The 16665-nt window shown below is 47.6% G+C and overlaps 1 protein-coding gene across 6 annotated transcripts in view; it reads left to right on the top strand.

Moving 5' to 3' along the window:
- Nucleotides 1-16665, top strand: part of DOP1B (DOP1 leucine zipper like protein B) — a 103457-nt gene that overhangs the window by 36647 nt on the left and 50145 nt on the right. For 5 of the 6 annotated variants that reach the window (XR_006222048.1, XM_042998493.1, XM_042998495.1 and 2 more), the window contains exons 5-13: nucleotides 2100-2289; nucleotides 4272-4370; nucleotides 4710-4833; nucleotides 6689-6798; nucleotides 7113-7227; nucleotides 9253-9373; nucleotides 11329-11448; nucleotides 13738-13840; nucleotides 15013-15204. Coding sequence is in view for 5 of the 6 variants with exons in the window: in XM_042998493.1 (XP_042854427.1) it covers nucleotides 2100-2289; nucleotides 4272-4370; nucleotides 4710-4833; nucleotides 6689-6798; nucleotides 7113-7227; nucleotides 9253-9373; nucleotides 11329-11448; nucleotides 13738-13840; nucleotides 15013-15204 (1174 nt within the window). In the remaining variant the exon portion in view is untranslated. Of the gene's footprint in view, nucleotides 1-2099; nucleotides 2290-4271; nucleotides 4371-4435; nucleotides 4630-4709; nucleotides 4834-6688; nucleotides 6799-7112; nucleotides 7228-9252; nucleotides 9374-11328; nucleotides 11449-13737; nucleotides 13841-15012; nucleotides 15205-16665 lie in introns of those variants that run through there. The other variant, XM_042998496.1, reaches the window with a different exon arrangement.

The raw sequence follows: 16665 nt of genomic DNA, 5'->3' as shown, positions 1-16665 counted from the left end.
TGGAACCGACTTTGGGAATACCCTGTTCCAGCAAAGGGAGATGCCGCGGCAGTGAGTGCACCGCTGTGTCTGCGATGGGTTTTATCTAAGCATCAGTCCCCGGAGGGGGTCAGGCTTTGTCTAAGCATCAGTCCCCGGAGAGGGGTCGGGCTTTATCTAAGCATCATTCCCCGGAGAGGGGTCGGGCTTTATATAAGCATCACTCATCCCCTGAGAGGGGTCCCGGAGAGAGGGGAGCTCTCCCAGGGTTTTCTCAAATCTCCTGCTGTAGGAATCTCTTCCCAGCTCCAGACCGGCCTGTCGGCCTGCCCAGTGCGCTGCAGCCGCTGCTGCTGAGTGAGAGTGGTGCTCCTGCCTCAAATCAGGGCCTTTGCTGGGCTGTTTTCAGAGCCGGGCGAGATAAGCTCTATTTGTTTGCTCAGCCTCAATAGAAGACCAGTCGATATCTTTAGCCACCAAACATTCTGTGTGCTTTTCCTGAACATTTGGCTGTCATTCGTGCCTCTTCAGTTTTGGTTTTTTCTGCGGAGGTGGTAATGTGCATCACGTGCACAGTAAAATTCAAGTATTTTATGACTAAAAGGGTCAGACTAGTTTTATTTATTATTTTTTTTAAGATTTTAAGTCATTTCCTTACCCAACAAGGGGCTCGAGCTCACAACCCCAAGATCGAGAGTCACGTGCTCTACAGACTGAGCCAGCCAGGTACCCCAGACTAGTGTTAAAGAGAACAAAATTTACTGTTAATATAAAGAGGTAGTAATTTTCTGTACGAAATGCCTTTGTGTACCTTGAACTGATTATCGACAAGTAAGCTGAAGGTGACTCGGGTCGTAATAAGAGGGAAAGAGTGACACTCCTCTCCCCGTGTTTTTGGGTGCCAGCTGTGTGTCCGACAATCATCTGGACCCTAGGGACGTGTCAGCAAGCAGAGCAGACCTGGTAGTAATGGGTGGGAGGTGATAGCTCTGTTCGCCTGTGCTAAGGTTTACGGGAGACTCTCAGGTCATGGTCCGAACGTCTCCATCTCTTCTCCGTATCTCAGAGCCACAAGCTAACATGCACAGAGGTTAAACTCGTCCTAGGGACCCTTGCCAGGAAGCAGACACAGGATCTGGACAGCACAGGCCTGATTCTGGGAACCTGGGTAGGCCACTGCGTCACCCTGGACGACCAGTCCTGTGATTGTTGCCTGTCTTCTTTGCCAGTAGGAAACCCGACAGGTAGAATTCTTTTGGATTTTGAGTCACTTCGCTCATTAAATGAAATCGCTTTGTGGAGATTTCCCTCTGCCATTTACTGACAGGTGCTGTCATTGGCCCCGTAAGCCGTTCTCACTGTTGACGGGGAAGGTGCCCTAGTCAGCTGCAGGCACACCACTGAGCGGAGAGGGGCCGGGCCTTGGTCAGTGTCCGTGGAAAAATAAGCCCGGACCCGCTGAGGACCCTGCTTCTCTTCAAGGGCGGACGTGGAGTTGCTGATGTCCCGTCATGGGAGAGAGACCCAGATAGAGATAAGAGACAAAGGAATGTCAGACATCAGCAGGAGAGCGTCCCAGAGCAGGACTCAGCAGAGGGGGTGCTGTGGATGGAGTGACAGGCTTTATGGGATTTGCAAATTCCCAGGGGAACTTTGTTCCCAGTGTTTCTAAAGTCAAATGTCTCTTGGCTCTGCTCAGATGGAGGGCTGTCTTTATCATTATTTGAGTCTCCAGTCAGTCGCACTGACCTTTTATTTTTTATTTGACATGTTAATGAAAGTGACTGGTCTGCTCATCCCCTTTTTGGTGGTGGAACCGCCCACCCACCGGGTCTTGCAGCATCAGGATCCACAGATGGATCTGAGCCACGGTGCCACCACCAGTCAGACACTTCCCGTTGGCCAAGAAGCTGTACCTCTCAGCGACATGCTTGTTTTAGCAAATTCGGTTTCAATGATGGCCAGCAGGTGGACAGAACAGAAAAGCAAGAGGCGGCAGCCTCTCAGAACCACGAAGAAATGGTCCCACAGCCAGGGGAAGGCGAGCAGGGGCTGTTGGTTACCGTGAGACACGGATGCCTGGGACCAAGCCCTTACCTTCCGTAACGTCTTGTCCACAGAACAGACGCTCTGCTCCTGAGGCTGTCCCTGGTGGTCGGCAAGGAGGTGTTTTACGCTGCCCTTTGGGGGAGTGTCCTGGTGAGCCCCGCCATCCGCCTTCCTGCCTCGCTCTTCGTGGTGGGCCACATCAGCAGGGACTTGCCCGGAAAGGAGCAGAAGTACATGCTGGGGACGGATTACCAGCTCACGGTGGGTGCTTTGCTTCTCACGCTGGTGGAGCGGGGCACGCAGGTCCCGGCTTTCTGGGCACAGGCCGTCACTGGGGCTGCAGAGGGGCTTCGGAGAGCGACAGGGAAAGGGAGGTGTTGCAAGCTTCAGAGCATGTGTGCTCTGCTGCTGAGCAAAACGAGGAGGAGGCTTCGAGGCATCAGTACCCAGAATGAAACCCAGGATGGTGGTGTTTGTTTTCAACATACGCGTTAACTAACGCTTTACGTATTCAAACAAGTACTTGCACCTAAGGAGGGCCCTTCGGGAAGCAGTTAGCTGTGACCAGTGCTCTGAGGCCTCACGGAGTCTGTTGCTGTAGCTAGAACCTCGTTTCCTCCCTGTCCTGTGTCACACTGCACACTGTCCACACATCAGGCTCCCTCTTCCTCCAGCCACTGTCTCTGTCAGTCCTGTTCTTGCCATCGTCCTCTCCTCTGGCTGCTCTCAAACCTAGACTGTCAAGGTTCTTCCTGTGTCCATCCCCAGGCCCTTTGGAGGGCCGCTTTCTTTCCTGGCAAGGTCATCCCTTCCCTTGACCTTCCCACATCTTTAGACTTAACGTCTTGTGTGTCTGATGGCCCGCAGTCTGTCGCCACCTAGTGGTAAAACTGAACAGCTTTGTCCATTTCCACTGCTCTCCTTTCAGCTTCTGATCCTTGCTCTGGACCACATCATAATCTTCTGACTGCCCATCCTCTGCCCATCCAGGCTTGTTTTTTGTGTTTTTTTTTTTTTTTTTTTTTTTTACTGCTCTTAGCTCTTTGCTTTGTTAAAGCATAGCTTTGTTCATATCCATACCATGCTTGAAAAATATCTGGCTTCCTCTTGCCTACAGATAAAGTCCAAACTTGAGAGTATTATAGGTTTGCTCCCAACCCACCAGTCTCACTCTCCCGTCAGGCCCTCTGCACCCCCAAACTGACTGCCCGGCCTGGCCTGCAAGTCTGTGATGCTGCCTCCCTGCTCCTTGCCCTCATTCCCCACCCCTTCTCCCCCGGCCTCAGTGCAGGCCCTCCCTGACCTTCCCGCTCAGCTTTCCTACAGAACTCCAATGTTTTCCCTCCTCTCTATCGAATTAACATTTCCCTTATGGCTCTTCTCAACTGTTCTGCATCTGTGTTCCTGTATATCTATACTTGGAAAAGACACATAGAGTATAGATTGAATTGGTTTGGAATCCATGTAACTGAATGGAGTTTGGGGTTACTCAAAAGATCCTACCGGAACCTAAAGACATTCCTTTCTGGATCCTAGAATTTGAGGCCTTAGAACCTGACCATCTCGTCCAAGCCCTTCAAGCTCTCAGATGCAACGTGTGAGAGCTGCAGCTGATCCACTGTCCGATGTTACACTGTTTACAGCCTCCTTGGGAACTTCCTGGGTGTGACCTGGAATGTCCCATACATGCAGAGGGCAGCGGGAGGCCAAAGGAAGAGGCAGGCCACTCCAGATTGGTCGGCGGCCAGTTTACTACGCCGGGGAGCTTACTGATGAGGCTTGTCTTGGGCGGGCACAGGACAAGTAGATCTCTGCATCCACCTGCCAGATTGTAAAAGTTTACTATGTAGAGACTTTGCCTGGGTCGGTCACATATACCATGCAGGTGTCGTCAGTGCCACATCACCATGTCAAAGCTGCGCCCCTCAGGCAGCTTCTGAGGCAGGGAAGGCAAGCAGAACCCACACTCCCAGGACAGAGGAGAAGGTGAGGAGCCTCCAGCTCACAGGTCAGCCAGGTCACGTCATCTCGATGATCTCCTCTCACCGCCCCACCCCCAGTGTCTAGAGCTAGAACCCATATTTCCACATTTCCGCCTTACTGTTGTATTCCATGTGATTTAACACAGTGGTTTCAAGATTCCCAGGAAGAGTTAATTTTATTTTTGTGAGTGTAAAGAGTAGCCTACAAATGATGTTAAATGACTTGGGAGTGAAACGTCCATGCTGTTTTATCATCTACAGGTAAAGTCTCTGTGTGCATCACTGTTGGACTCCAATGTTCTGGTGCAAAGAAATAATTTGGAAATTGTTCTGTTCTTCTTTCCATTTTATACATGTCTGGTAAGCCGTTTGTGTTCTCCCAGGAAGTCCCTAGTATTCCCGAGGATGTGGGGAGCAGGGGGCAGGTGGGACAGATCCAGGCAGCTTTATAGCAGCCACTTTGCGGTCACCATTTGCTTCCAGCTGGCTGAAGCGTCCTTGTTCATTTTTGTGAGGATGGTGTTTCCGTAGCAAAAGCTGAGTAGCTTCTGTCCGTGGGCATCGTGAAGAACCAACCCCTTTTGAGAACTACCTTTTTAAGAGCAACCTTGGTAGACCGGTAAGGAAGGGCCACATTCAGAAAGCCGATGATCTACTTGTTCATCCCTCTGCAGTAAAGTTTTCTCTGTCTTCCAATAGGATTCCAACGAGAGAGCCATTCCTCTGCTCAGATCTGACATCGTGCATATCCTGTCAGCCGCCACCCAGACCCTCCTGAGAAGAGATATGTCTCTAAACAGAAGACTTTATGCGTGGTTACTAGGTACTGAGCAGTATACGACAATCGAAAGTCGAAGTTAACATGAAACCTTATAGTGCTGATTTGTGGATCAAGTTTCAGTCTTGGTGATATGTTTCTGAATCATGAAGTCTGGAGAGAGGACACACTGACGGAATATGGCACCGGTCAGATGAGTTCTGCCTACGCTGTAGCTTTGCTTATGTTGCAGCTGTTACACAAAAAACAGGGAAATAAACAAATGGGTTTTTTTTTTTAATTTTAGAGATTGAGAGAACGTGTGCGATTGGGGGAGGGGGAGACAGAAAGGGAGGGAGGGAGGGGGAGAGAGAGAGAGAGAAAGAGAATATCTTAAGCAGGCTCCACGCTCAGTGCGGAGCCCGACGTGGGGCTCGATCCCATGACCCTGGGATCATGACCTGAGGCAAAATCAAGAGTCAGCCGCTCAGCAGATTGAGCCACCAGGTGCCCGTAAATGGGATATTTAAAATGCTCACTGAATTGCATTTTAAGAAGCTTGAAATACCACAAAAACTTGTAGTGAAACCTCCTTCAAGTAGAAGCTTGCTGCTATGAAGAAGTCTCATGGGCTTGCAGGGTGTGAGAGCAAACCCACAGACGGTTTGATACAGATGGAAATGTTTGTGGTATTGACCTAAAGTTTTGGAAGACATTTGGAACCGACTTTGGGAGAGCCTGAGAACCCGGGCCCATGTTTCTGTGCACAGCCCATAAACTTGTAGAAAAGCCTTGGACGGTTGGTTCACAGGGACAGAGTTCAGGAAATCCCAGGGCTTGGAGGCTAGCACTTCAGAATTTTATAAATCTGCATGTTCGTGTACCTGAGCACAGGTGGCACACAAAGTGACCATGAAAGGACTCCACAGCTTTTTTTTTTTTTAAGACTTTATGATTTTAGAGCAGTTTCAGGTTCACAGCAAAATTAAGAGGAAGGTACACAGTTCCCAGCTCCCCCCCCCCACAACCTCCCCACCAGAGTCGCACATGTGTCAGTCTGTGAACTGGGGCTGGCACGTCATCACCCAGCGTCAGTGGCTTCCACCAGGGCTCACTCGTGGTGGTGAGCATTCTGTGGGGTTGGACACGTGTAAGGACACGCATCCACCTTTACAGCATCACGCAGAGTGGTTTCACTGCCCTAAAGAATCCTTTGCTTCTCCGCTTTTACAACTCTCAACATATAGGTCTTCTCACACCAAAGTCAGGAAGTTCTCTGAACCCTTTCCTTCCTCTCTTCTCCGTAGTTACAGAACTGCCAGAACCCATTGCACGGAAGCCAGTGAAGGATGTCAAGAAGAATATTTACAGACTCTTTAAGCATTTTTATCAAAAGGATGATTCTGATAAATGCTCAGCTCCCGCTTAGTTGACCTTGACTTGCTGTCTATAGAGAGGACCTGGGAACAAGTTGAGTGCTGGCTCCCACCTGTTAGCCTCAGCCCCAGAATCAATGCTCCTAATACCATGAGATGCCTTTCTTGCCCTGAAGACCTCACAGACTTACCCAGAACTCACAATAAGAGCATATAGAGGAGAATAGCTTGAGTTCACATACTGCCATATAAATGCTGGATTTTAAAAATGATCCTGTTTCCATTAGGTCCTTGTAATCAGACTTATCCAAGACAGGGTGAACTCTTGGGATGAACTAAATTGATGCCTGTTGAGCTGGAATCCTTAGCATACCACTTTTTTTATCAGAAGAAGAAAATGTGACTTAGTCTCACCAGGTTGGAATTTGGTTTTCTGTTGGAGGAGTTCTCTTTTTAAAAATACCGCAGCATGAGACCCTTGCATAATGTTATGTACCTTAAAATTATAGATCTCGTTACAGCTCATGGCTCTTGTTCTCTTGCAGGTTCAGATATTAAAGGAAATACCGTTGTGCCAGAATCCGAACTCTCAAATTCTTACGAAGACCAGTGCTCGTATTTTTTTGAAAAATATTCTAAGGATCTTTTAGTTGAGGTAAAGGAGACTTTCTGGAAAGTAGGTCCCAATCAGAACATTCCTGATCATGATTCCTCAGTAGATTGATTTGTAGGACCTCAAAGTAGATGTTGGGAATGTTGCTGGATACGCGGTTGGGAAAATTCTGTGTGTCTGTTTCGTGCCCTGTGACTGGTTTTCTATCAGAAATAAACTATCCCAGAATACTTAAAATTAGAAAAAACCAATAGTGTCATACTGTGCTTAAAATTAGAAAAACCAAGAGTGTCATGCTGTGCTACAGTGTCCTACAATATCCTAATAATATGTGGCTTTTTTGGGGGAAAAAAAAGGGTCTAGCTGAGATACTGCACCAGAAGTTCTCAGATGCTGACATAGAGGAACGCCATCATGCGTATCTGAAGCCTTTCCGCATCCTCGTCAGTCTTCTGGACAAGCCGGAAATAGGTAATGTTAGAAGTGCGGTTACCGGGGTGCCTGCCGGGGGGGCTCAGCCGGTTAAGAATCCGCCTCTTGATATCAGCTCAGGTCATGATCCCAGGGTCGTGGGGTTGAGTGCAGTGTCGGGCTCTGCACTGAGCATGGAGCCTGCTTGGGATTCTCTTTCCCTCCCTCTCTTTGCCCCTCCCCTGCCCTCGCTTGCATGCACGTGCACGCTCGCTCACTCTCTCTCTAAATAAACTTTAAGGAGAAAAAAAAAAAAAAGAAATGCGGTTATCCTCATAGGCCCGATGTGGATTGCCTGTGTCGAGGGAGTTAAACTTGGCGAGACACAGTCAACATGTTATTTTGAATATAATTCAGTCATTGGAATTTCAGAATCTTGAAGCATTTTCATCACCTTGTGTGTTCAGTCATCCTGTCTGGGCACCACTTAAAAGTTTTGCACGATAACGTGAACGCTTTTGTTGGAAAAATACCTTGGAGCTCCTATCGTGCGCATCTGTGTGTGTTGTGTGCCCACAGAGCACATAGGGCACTGACTGTGTGAGAATGTTTCCTCAGCCCAACGTCATGCTGCAAATGCACTTTGATCTTATTTTCGAGTGAGTAGGGATCCTCCTCCCTCTCTCTGCCTCACGACCCGGGGAAAGCCACGTCTGCCGTGCAGGCCTCGGTCTGTTCCTCTGCCAAATGGAAGGGGTTGAACTAGACTCCAGCTCCTGAAGGGTCCCCTCTTGCACACTGTGGTCCTGTGAGTGTCAGCTAAAAACACAATGACCTCTGTCCCTTGCTTAGAGAACAGAAATTGCTCTGATATCCATTCACGGTAAGATCTTAACATCCGATCGCTTGAGTGGGGGAGGGGCAGAGAGAGGGAGACAGAGAATCCCAAGCAGGCTCTGCAGTGTCAGCACAGAGCCCGATGCGGGGCTCGAACGCACGAAACCGTGAGACGATGACGGAGCTGAAACCAAGAGCCTGACGCTTAACTGACTGAGCCACCCAGGCGCCCCAAAAGCGTTCGACGTTCTTATGCTGCAGGTAAAATATACTTGGGGCTGATCATCAAAAAAGTTCTCAAAAATGCATAAATAAAAGTTTTCTGAGGCACGTTTTTGGTTTTGTGGAAAAGCAGCATCAAAGATTAATCTGCTGATTGCTTTTTACACGGATACATTGAGAGAGCTTTCACTTTCTCAGAATCAATCCTGTTTTCATCCCTTTGCACACTTGGGTGAGAAGTCGCTGCCTTCACTGCCTGGTGGCTGCTGGTTGTGGGGCAGAAATGTCCAGCCACCTTCCACCTGCCTGGTTGACAGCAGTGCTTCTCTAACCTGCGGCTGGTCCAGTTCTTTTGTGCCATTTTAATAAGCTTTTCAAGAGCAGTGTTATTTTTTTTGTGGGGTTCTGGCTCACGATTAAAAGGATTTAGACGGGCACCTGGCTGACTCCGTAGGTAGAGCATGTGACTGTTGACGTTGGGGTCGTGAGTTTGAGCCCCTTGTTGGGCTCGAGAGATTAAAAGCAAAAATTCAAAGTGTAAAAAAAATTTTTTTTAATTAAAAAATAAGGAAAGTTGCCCTATTCTACTCTGTTGGTATTTATGCCGAGTAACGTCTCTGGCCAGAGGTGATGCACACTTAACGCACACCAAGCACACGCCCTGGATCCGTCAGGCAGAAGCAGGCGTGGGCAGGTTACTTAACCTGGCTGCCTCTGTCCCCGTATCTGTGGTCCGTACAGCAGTCGGTACCTGGTCGCGCGGCTGTTGTGAGGATGGAATAAATTCATAGATCCAACGCGCTTAGGGCGCGTCTCCAGCCCGTAGTGTGCGTGACAGAAATGCTGGCCGTTTACGTGAATGTTGTTCCCCCAACTTAATAAAGTTGTCATTATCAAACTAAAGTTTCTGAGCATTTTAGACCCTAAGATTGTGTGTACGGTTCCTCTCTCTTTCATGCGTACGCCATTTATTTATTTATTTAAATACGGATTATTAACCTCTCTCTGTTTTCTTTTTCGTCACAGGGCCTCGAGTGGTTGGGAATTTGTTCCTTGAAGTCATCCGGGCCTTTTATTCTTACTGCAGAGACGCTCTCGGCTCTGACCTTAAACTTAGCTACACCCAGAGTGGAAACTCGCTCACAAGGTACGGGTTTGGCCTCCAGCTTCGCACTTCTTCCTCCCTCCCCGACGCTGCTCGTCTCACTTCCCCTGCCGTGTGGTATAAAGTGGGCGGGGCTGGAGAAAGTGGACACGCGAGGGATCGAGACCCGAGTGAAGATAAAACCTGTGTGCTTGAGTCAGTCACCGTGAAAGGACAGTTCCCTGTTGAATACCGTGAAGGGTTTAAAAGGCGTTGAAGCCGGTCTCCACCCAGCCTGGGATGTACAAAATGTATTTACTGAGCGAGTAGGAAACCCGGATCTGGTGTGTGTCCACGTGGTGACTTACAGGGAGGATGGCAGGAGGAGGGTAAGGTTGGGAAGTGGAGCCCGTGGCAGAGGGGAGAGCCAGGCAAGGGCACGCTGAGGGCAGGTGCCACAGGACCCTGAAGGCAGAGCAGGTGAGGTTCAGGACGTGGCAGACATGGTGCCTTGGAGTATGTAGTTCTCTCTCGACCCTGGGTTTTGTTTTTGTTCCTTTTAAGATAGTGCAGTGTCTTCCTTTTGACTTTATTATTTTTTTAATGCTTTTATTTATTTTTGAGGGAGAGAAAGAGAGTGTGCACAAGCGAGCCAGGGAGGGGCAGAGAGAATCCCAAGCAGGCTCCAGACCCGAATGCAGGGCTTGATCCATGAGATCATGACCTGAGCCGAAACCAAGAGTCGGATGCTTAACTGAGTCACCCTGGTGCCCCTTACTTTATTCTTGATGTAGTTTCCTTCTGCCTGAATTAGCATTGGATATATTGAAAATTTAAAGCTATTTGAGGATTTATCTGGCTTCTTAATTGTAAATGTACCAAGAGTTCTGAGTGTTTGCTTTTTTCCTCCCAGAATTTTTCCTCTTTTCCTCCCCTTTTTTCCTCTTTTCTCCCAGAATTACTGTTTTTCTAAATATGAAAGTAACCATGCTCTTTGTGGAACATACCAGTATTTGAAAATGTCAAGAAAAAAGATACCACCCATGCTCCACCACCCTTGAGAGAAAAACATAAAACGTTTTCATTTCTTTCCAAACTTTGAATGCATATGTAAATATACAGATGCCTGTCTTTTATTTTAAAGATGGTATTATGAGCTATTTAATTGCCTGTTTTTTTCTTTTAAATGCAAGTTGTGAGTAGCTCTGCTCTCTTCTACAATGGAATATAATGGTTGTCTTAGGTTCCTCAGTAAGGATTGATCATCTGTTTAAATGAATCCTGACCGATTGGTCAATCTCCTGCTGACCGACTTGTAGGTGGCTTCCAATTTTTCAGTGTTTTTAAATGGCCTTGCAACGGTATCCTCATGCATATATCTTTGGATGACCATGCAAGGATTTCTGTAGGGTAAATCCATAGAATAAATTTCCTGAGTCATAGAAGATACACATTTAAATTTTAGCCAAATTTCGCACCCAAATGGGTATACCATATTATTTTACCAACAGACTATCTCATTACCCACAGCTGGACTCAAACTGGTTTTCTATACCAGATTCTTTTCACAACAGCTCTGACACTTGTTTCTTTTTATTTCTTTTTTAAATGTTTATTTTTGAGAGAGAGAGAGAGCATGAATAGGGAAGGGGCAGAGAGAGACGGAGACACAGAATCCCAAGCCGGCTCCAGGCTCTGAGCTCTCAGAACAGAGCCTGACACAGGGCTCGAACTCATAGACCACAAAATCATGACCTGAGCCAAAGTCGTACGTCTAACCAACTGAGCCACCCAGGCGCTCCTCTGACACTTCTTTCTAAGAGAATGTGTTAATATAAATCCTGTTTAGGATGGCATGCAAACTCTTTCCAGTAACAGGACAGTAACATTTTTATCTTTCTTGGGATTTGTCCATCTCTCCAGAAACAAGTAAATGAATTACAGGTTTTCAGGAACAGTGTTCTTGTAGTGAAGGGTTTCTCATGGATATAGTTAAGAGTCTCCACCTTCCCTTACAGTGCAATAAAAGAAAACAGAAATGCCTCGGAGATTGTTAAAACGGTGAATTTGCTGATCACTTCCCTAAGCACAGACTTTCTCTGGGATTATATGACAAGGTGCTTTGAGAACTGCTTTAGGTAAGTGTCCAGTTCCAGATTATAGAATGTTCAGGAAGGACTGGAAGCTCTTGTGGTTTCATAGCTGCTTTTTGTGGCTCAGGGTGGGTGATCTCTGCTGAGCACACGACAGGAAAGAATTCAAATCTTAGCGGAATAAAAAATATTGCCATTAAGAAGGTTCAGGTAATCTCCGCCACATAATTCTGAAGCTTTTTTATTTATTAATTCTAATTAATTGATTGATTAATTGATTGATTAATCAATTAATTAACTGAGATGAAAATCCTGTGCATTTTCAAGTTACGTTGACTAAATAGACTCTTTGCACAGTTCTCCTGGAGGCTGATGTGTTTAAGGAGGCTTAGTTTTGTGGCTCTGTGTCTAGAGTGAGTGGTTTTGAAATCACCAGTCTCCTTAAATTCTTACTGAAATTGTTCCATAACAGGTCCGATAAAAGCATAATGTCTCAGCTGCCACAATCAGCTTCAAGTCACCTTCGGTCTGATGACTTGTACCACCTTGACATCGTGGATGGTGGCCCCACTGTGGGGATCCACGTGCCTCCCTGCGAGCCTTTCCCCGGTCCCTCTCCCTACAGCAGGGGAATAGCGTCATTTCTCAGAGCCCGTCTTGTCCTGAGTCCCCCTGTCAGCCTTCCTTCCTGTCACCCTTGAGTGCGATGCTCTGTGCTGTCACTGTCCTCCACTACCCAGCAGCTTAGCAGAAGCTTGACTTGTCGCTTCCTGTGGGCCCTTCTCTGGCCTCAGAGCCCTACATGCACTCATTAACGCCTCGGGACAGCCCAAGGAGAAGTAGGCCCTTGTATCACGTAAGAAAGCCGGGGCCCAGTGACACGCAGCCCTTGTGTGGCTGCGCGGCAAGTTAGCAGCAGCCGAGATGGGAACCCGGGAGCGCCTCACTTCCCGGCTGCTCCCACAGTGCAGCTCTGTGTCCCCTAGAGCCAGGTCCCGACAGGCGTTCAAACCTGTGATGAATGAATTATAGCTGGACCCACGGGCAACCCAAGGCCACGTTATACTGAAGCTGGACTGTATTTTGGTCAGCGTGTTTCCACTTCAGAGTTGGAAGGTGTGCTTTCTTTTTTTAAAAAAATCAACTACGAAACATACCAAGTGTAAGGAAAACCAAGAAGTAATGTCAGATACACATGTACCCATTACTGAAATTATAGTGAACCCTTGGCCATTTTTTTTTTTTTTTTCAGATTTTTTTTTTTAAGGAATAAAATGTTGCTACCCAGATAGAACTAACTCCTACCTTCCCAGCACCTTCCCCCTTCCTACTGGGATTATTAGGGTCCGTCCTAGCCGTGATGTTGTCTGTGCATTTATAACAAGTGCGCATCCAGAAATGATACAGTCTCGTGTGTCTGTTCAGGCTTTACATAAGCGGTATCAGGTTGTATATAACTTTTTACAGTGTGCTGTTTTGGTGGTGGGTTAACAGTCCTTTGGAGAGCAGTCTGTACACCTGGTAAAAACACTAGTTTCAATTTTTCCATTGTTGCAAATGTCCTTTGTCCTGTCTCTTTACACACACATGCGCAAGTTTCTTTAGAGGAGACACGGAGAACAGTTGCCTAGGCTAGAGTGTGTGTACTTCTTCACAGTGCTCAGATAAATGCCAAGATAACTACATGGTAATTTGCGGTGAAGACAGTGAACTCAGGTCGAGTTGTCCCATGAGAGCTAGATGAATCCAAAGTTACTCTGTTTTGAGCACCAATACGTATCTATTTTGTAACTTACCTATTTAACCAGTCACCTGCTTCTTTAAAAAGAAGCATTGAGTTTTATAGCATAAGCAGCCACCGACAGAGCGGAGCGGTGTGGACGCCGGAGACTCTAAGCCACTCCCGTGCCGAGCTCGTGGGGGTTATGGGGAGGCGCTGTGTCAGGTTGCTTTCAGGAAAGTAGAACGACTGCTCAGCCTGCCCTTCTCTAGCCAGGTGCCTTCCCTCGGAACATGCCTTTCGTTTGGGGCTGGGGACCTAGTGTTGCACCCGTAGCAGAGCTCCGGATCCGCTGGCCGTGGAATCCCACCCGGGCGTGGGACCACCCTCATCTGAACTGATGAAGTTCAGATCTGACCAAACCCGTTTTGGAGATAAGCAGATTCAAGACACTGACACTTCTTTGTGTTAGTTTTACAAAGCTTAATTATGAGAATTACAGAAGCTATCTTTCATTATGTTTGAAATAGAGGAACTTTATTGGACATCATGAATGCTTGAAGTTACCATGGGAGAAAGAACTGATTTGTTTTTCTTTCCTGTGACTTCTGTAGACCAGCGAAGCAGAGTTACACTGTTGGGAACAGCATCAGCCCTCCTCCGACGGTCTCGGAGCTCTGTACCCTTCTGGTGTTCCTTCTGGATGTTATTCCCCTGGTGAGGCCCCTTGCTGTGAAGAGGAGGCTCCATGCTTGGCTGATATTTACGCTTTTCATTAGTGTCGTTGGCCTGATAAACCTTGCCATACTGAAAAGTGGTTTTACGTAAACACACAACACTTTTTTTTACGTTTATGTATTTTATTTTATTTTTTTTTAACATTTATTTGTTTTTGAGAGACAGAGAGGCAGAGCGTGAGCAGGGGAGGGGGAGAGAGAGATACAGAATCTGAAGCAGACTCCAGGTTCTGAGCTGTTTGTTAGCACAGAGCCCGATGCAGGGCTTGAACTCACGAACTGCAAGACCATGACCTGAGCTGAAGTCGGACGCTCAACCGACGGAGCCAGCCAGGTGCCCCTTTAATGTTTATTTTTGAGAGAGAGAGACAGAGACAGAGCATGAGTGGAGGAGTGACAGAGAGAGAGACACAGAATCTGAAGCAGGCTCCAGGCTCCAAGCTGTCAGCACAGAGCCCAACGCGGGGCTCGAACCCACGAACTGCGAGATCATGACCTGAGCTGAAGTTAACTGACCGAGCCACCCAGGCGCCCCCAATGCACGACACTTTTAATGTTTGTTTTAGCGCAGAGAATGTAGCTGCTACACAATGTTGTTTAGTAGTGAGAGTAAATGTACCTCTAGGTAAAATTGTGCAGTTGACTAATTTTCTCAAAGGAAGCTAATTTACTTAATATAGAAACAAATGTGGCAATAGTTTTCTACTAGAAAAGGTAAAGACAGTTGAAAAAAAGAGGAAGAATGTCCATTGATTTGTCTAGATCAAAAAGAAAATACTTTGTTTTCTGATTTGGGAACGAACATAAAACTTATGCTCTTAAAAAATGGACTTTTCGGGGCACCTGGGTGGCTCAGTCGGTTAAGCGTCCGACTTCAGCTCAGGTCACGATCTCGCGGTCCGTGAGTTCGAGCCCCGCGTCGGGCTCTGGGCTGATGGCTCGGAGCCTGGAGCCTGCTTCCGATTCTGTGTCTCCCTCTCTCTCTGCCCCTCCCCCGTTCATGCTGTGTCTCTCTCTGTCTCAAAAATAAATAAACGTTAAAAAAAAAAAATTTAAAAAAAATGGACTTTTCTAAGGTGCCATTTTGAGGTGCATTTGCTTTTTTCTGATCAAAAATTGAAAGCCCATTAAACCCGGGTCTTTTTTCCACAGGAACTTTACTCTGAGGTACAAACCCAGTACCTCCCGCAGGTGCTGGGCTGCCTGGTGCAGCCTCTGGCCGAGGAAATGGAGACTCTAAGCTTACCTGAGCTCACGCATGCCTTGAAGACATGTTTCAAAGTGCTGAGCAAGGTCCAGATGCCACCTTCCTACCTGGACATGGAGCCCACGAGTGGAAGCACGGTACGTGCCTCGAGGAGCTGACATGGTTCCCCAGGTGAGGCTTATGCCCTCCTGGGAGCAGGAAGGAATTAGGGTTGGTTAGGGGAGGAGTAAAGGTCAGAGGATGTAGTGGTAATATCTAAGTTACGCTTCTAAAATCCTCAGACACTTTCCAAAGCTTTTAGCATGGAAGCTGATCACCCCTTCACTTTGCCTACCCACCCCCCCCCTTCCTCCTACAGCTCTCGGTTAGCTTCCACTCACCTTCCAGATCTCGTCATGTGTATGTCTTTGTGTGTTGGTGGTATCTCTCTAAACGCGTACGTGAGGGGCGCTGGGTGGCTCAGCCGGTTAAGCGTTCGACTTTGGCTCACGTCACGATCTCGCAGTTTGTGGGTTCGGGCCCTGTGTCGGGCTCTGTGCTGACAGCCCTGTGCCTGCTTCAGATTGTGTCTCCCTCTCTCTCTCTGCCTCTCCTCTGCTCGTGCTCTTTCTCTTTTCCTCAAAAATAAACATTAAAAAACGACACCACCACCACCTAAGTGAGATACCAGTTTACCTGGTCTGCAATAACAAAGTACCAAGGACCGAGTGACTTACGTGAGAGGAAGTTATTGTCTCACGGTTCTGGAAGCCAGAAGTCTCCACGACAGTCTAGCTGTGGGCTTTACAGTGTCTTCCAGTCTTGCCCCGTTGGGGTTATTTAGGCGGTTTCCGGGTTTCACTGTTACCGCACTGCGTCCTAGTGCAGCTTGTTCGTGGCTGCGGGTTTCTCTGAAGGATCAATGCCTTGAAATGGGTTGTAATGAAACCCATTTCTTTTTAAACTGGGAGAGAGGTACGCTTGCCCCTTCTGACTTGATGTGGGCGCTGCCAGACCGGGTCCCCAGAAGACTGTCACAGTTCCCCAAGCAGTTCGATTTTTTTTTTTTTATTTTCCACTTCACTTCAAGATTTGAAAATTCCGGGGTGCCTGCCTGCATGGCATAGTCCCTTGAGTGTCTGACTCTTGATTTCAGCTCCGTTCATGATCCCAGGGTCATGGGATCGAGCCCCGAGCCCCGTGTCAGGCTCCACACTGAGCATGGTGCCTACTTGGGATTCTCCCTCTCCCTCTGCTCCTCTCCCCCACATGCTCGCTCTCGCTCTCTCTCTCTCTCTCTCTCTCTCACTCACTCAAAAAAAAATGTTTTGAAAATTCTGGCCTTGACACCCATTCAGTGTAGCCAAGGGCAGGAGAGTGGACAGGCTGGTAGCCAGGCACTTCTGGAGGCGCTGGGCCTGCCCCTCGGGTGCAGACTCACTCACAGACGTTTCCTTTCCACAGTGAGTCCTTTTCTTTTTCTAGCTGTTATAGCTAATCGGAAAAAAATCCTATAAATGATTTAAGGTACAAAGTTTAAGCGTTTGTCTATAAACATAATTAACCGTGTTTTTAGAAGTGCATACTGTTTCATTCTTCCCTAGAGAGCACAGTGGCGT

The sequence above is a fragment of the Panthera tigris genome, chromosome C2 (assembly GCF_018350195.1).
Source record: "Panthera tigris isolate Pti1 chromosome C2, P.tigris_Pti1_mat1.1, whole genome shotgun sequence".
In the NCBI taxonomy this organism is placed as follows: domain Eukaryota; kingdom Metazoa; phylum Chordata; class Mammalia; order Carnivora; family Felidae; genus Panthera; species Panthera tigris.
The sequence above is the reverse complement of the archived record's forward strand: the minus strand, read 5'-3'. Positions and strand labels throughout refer to the sequence as shown.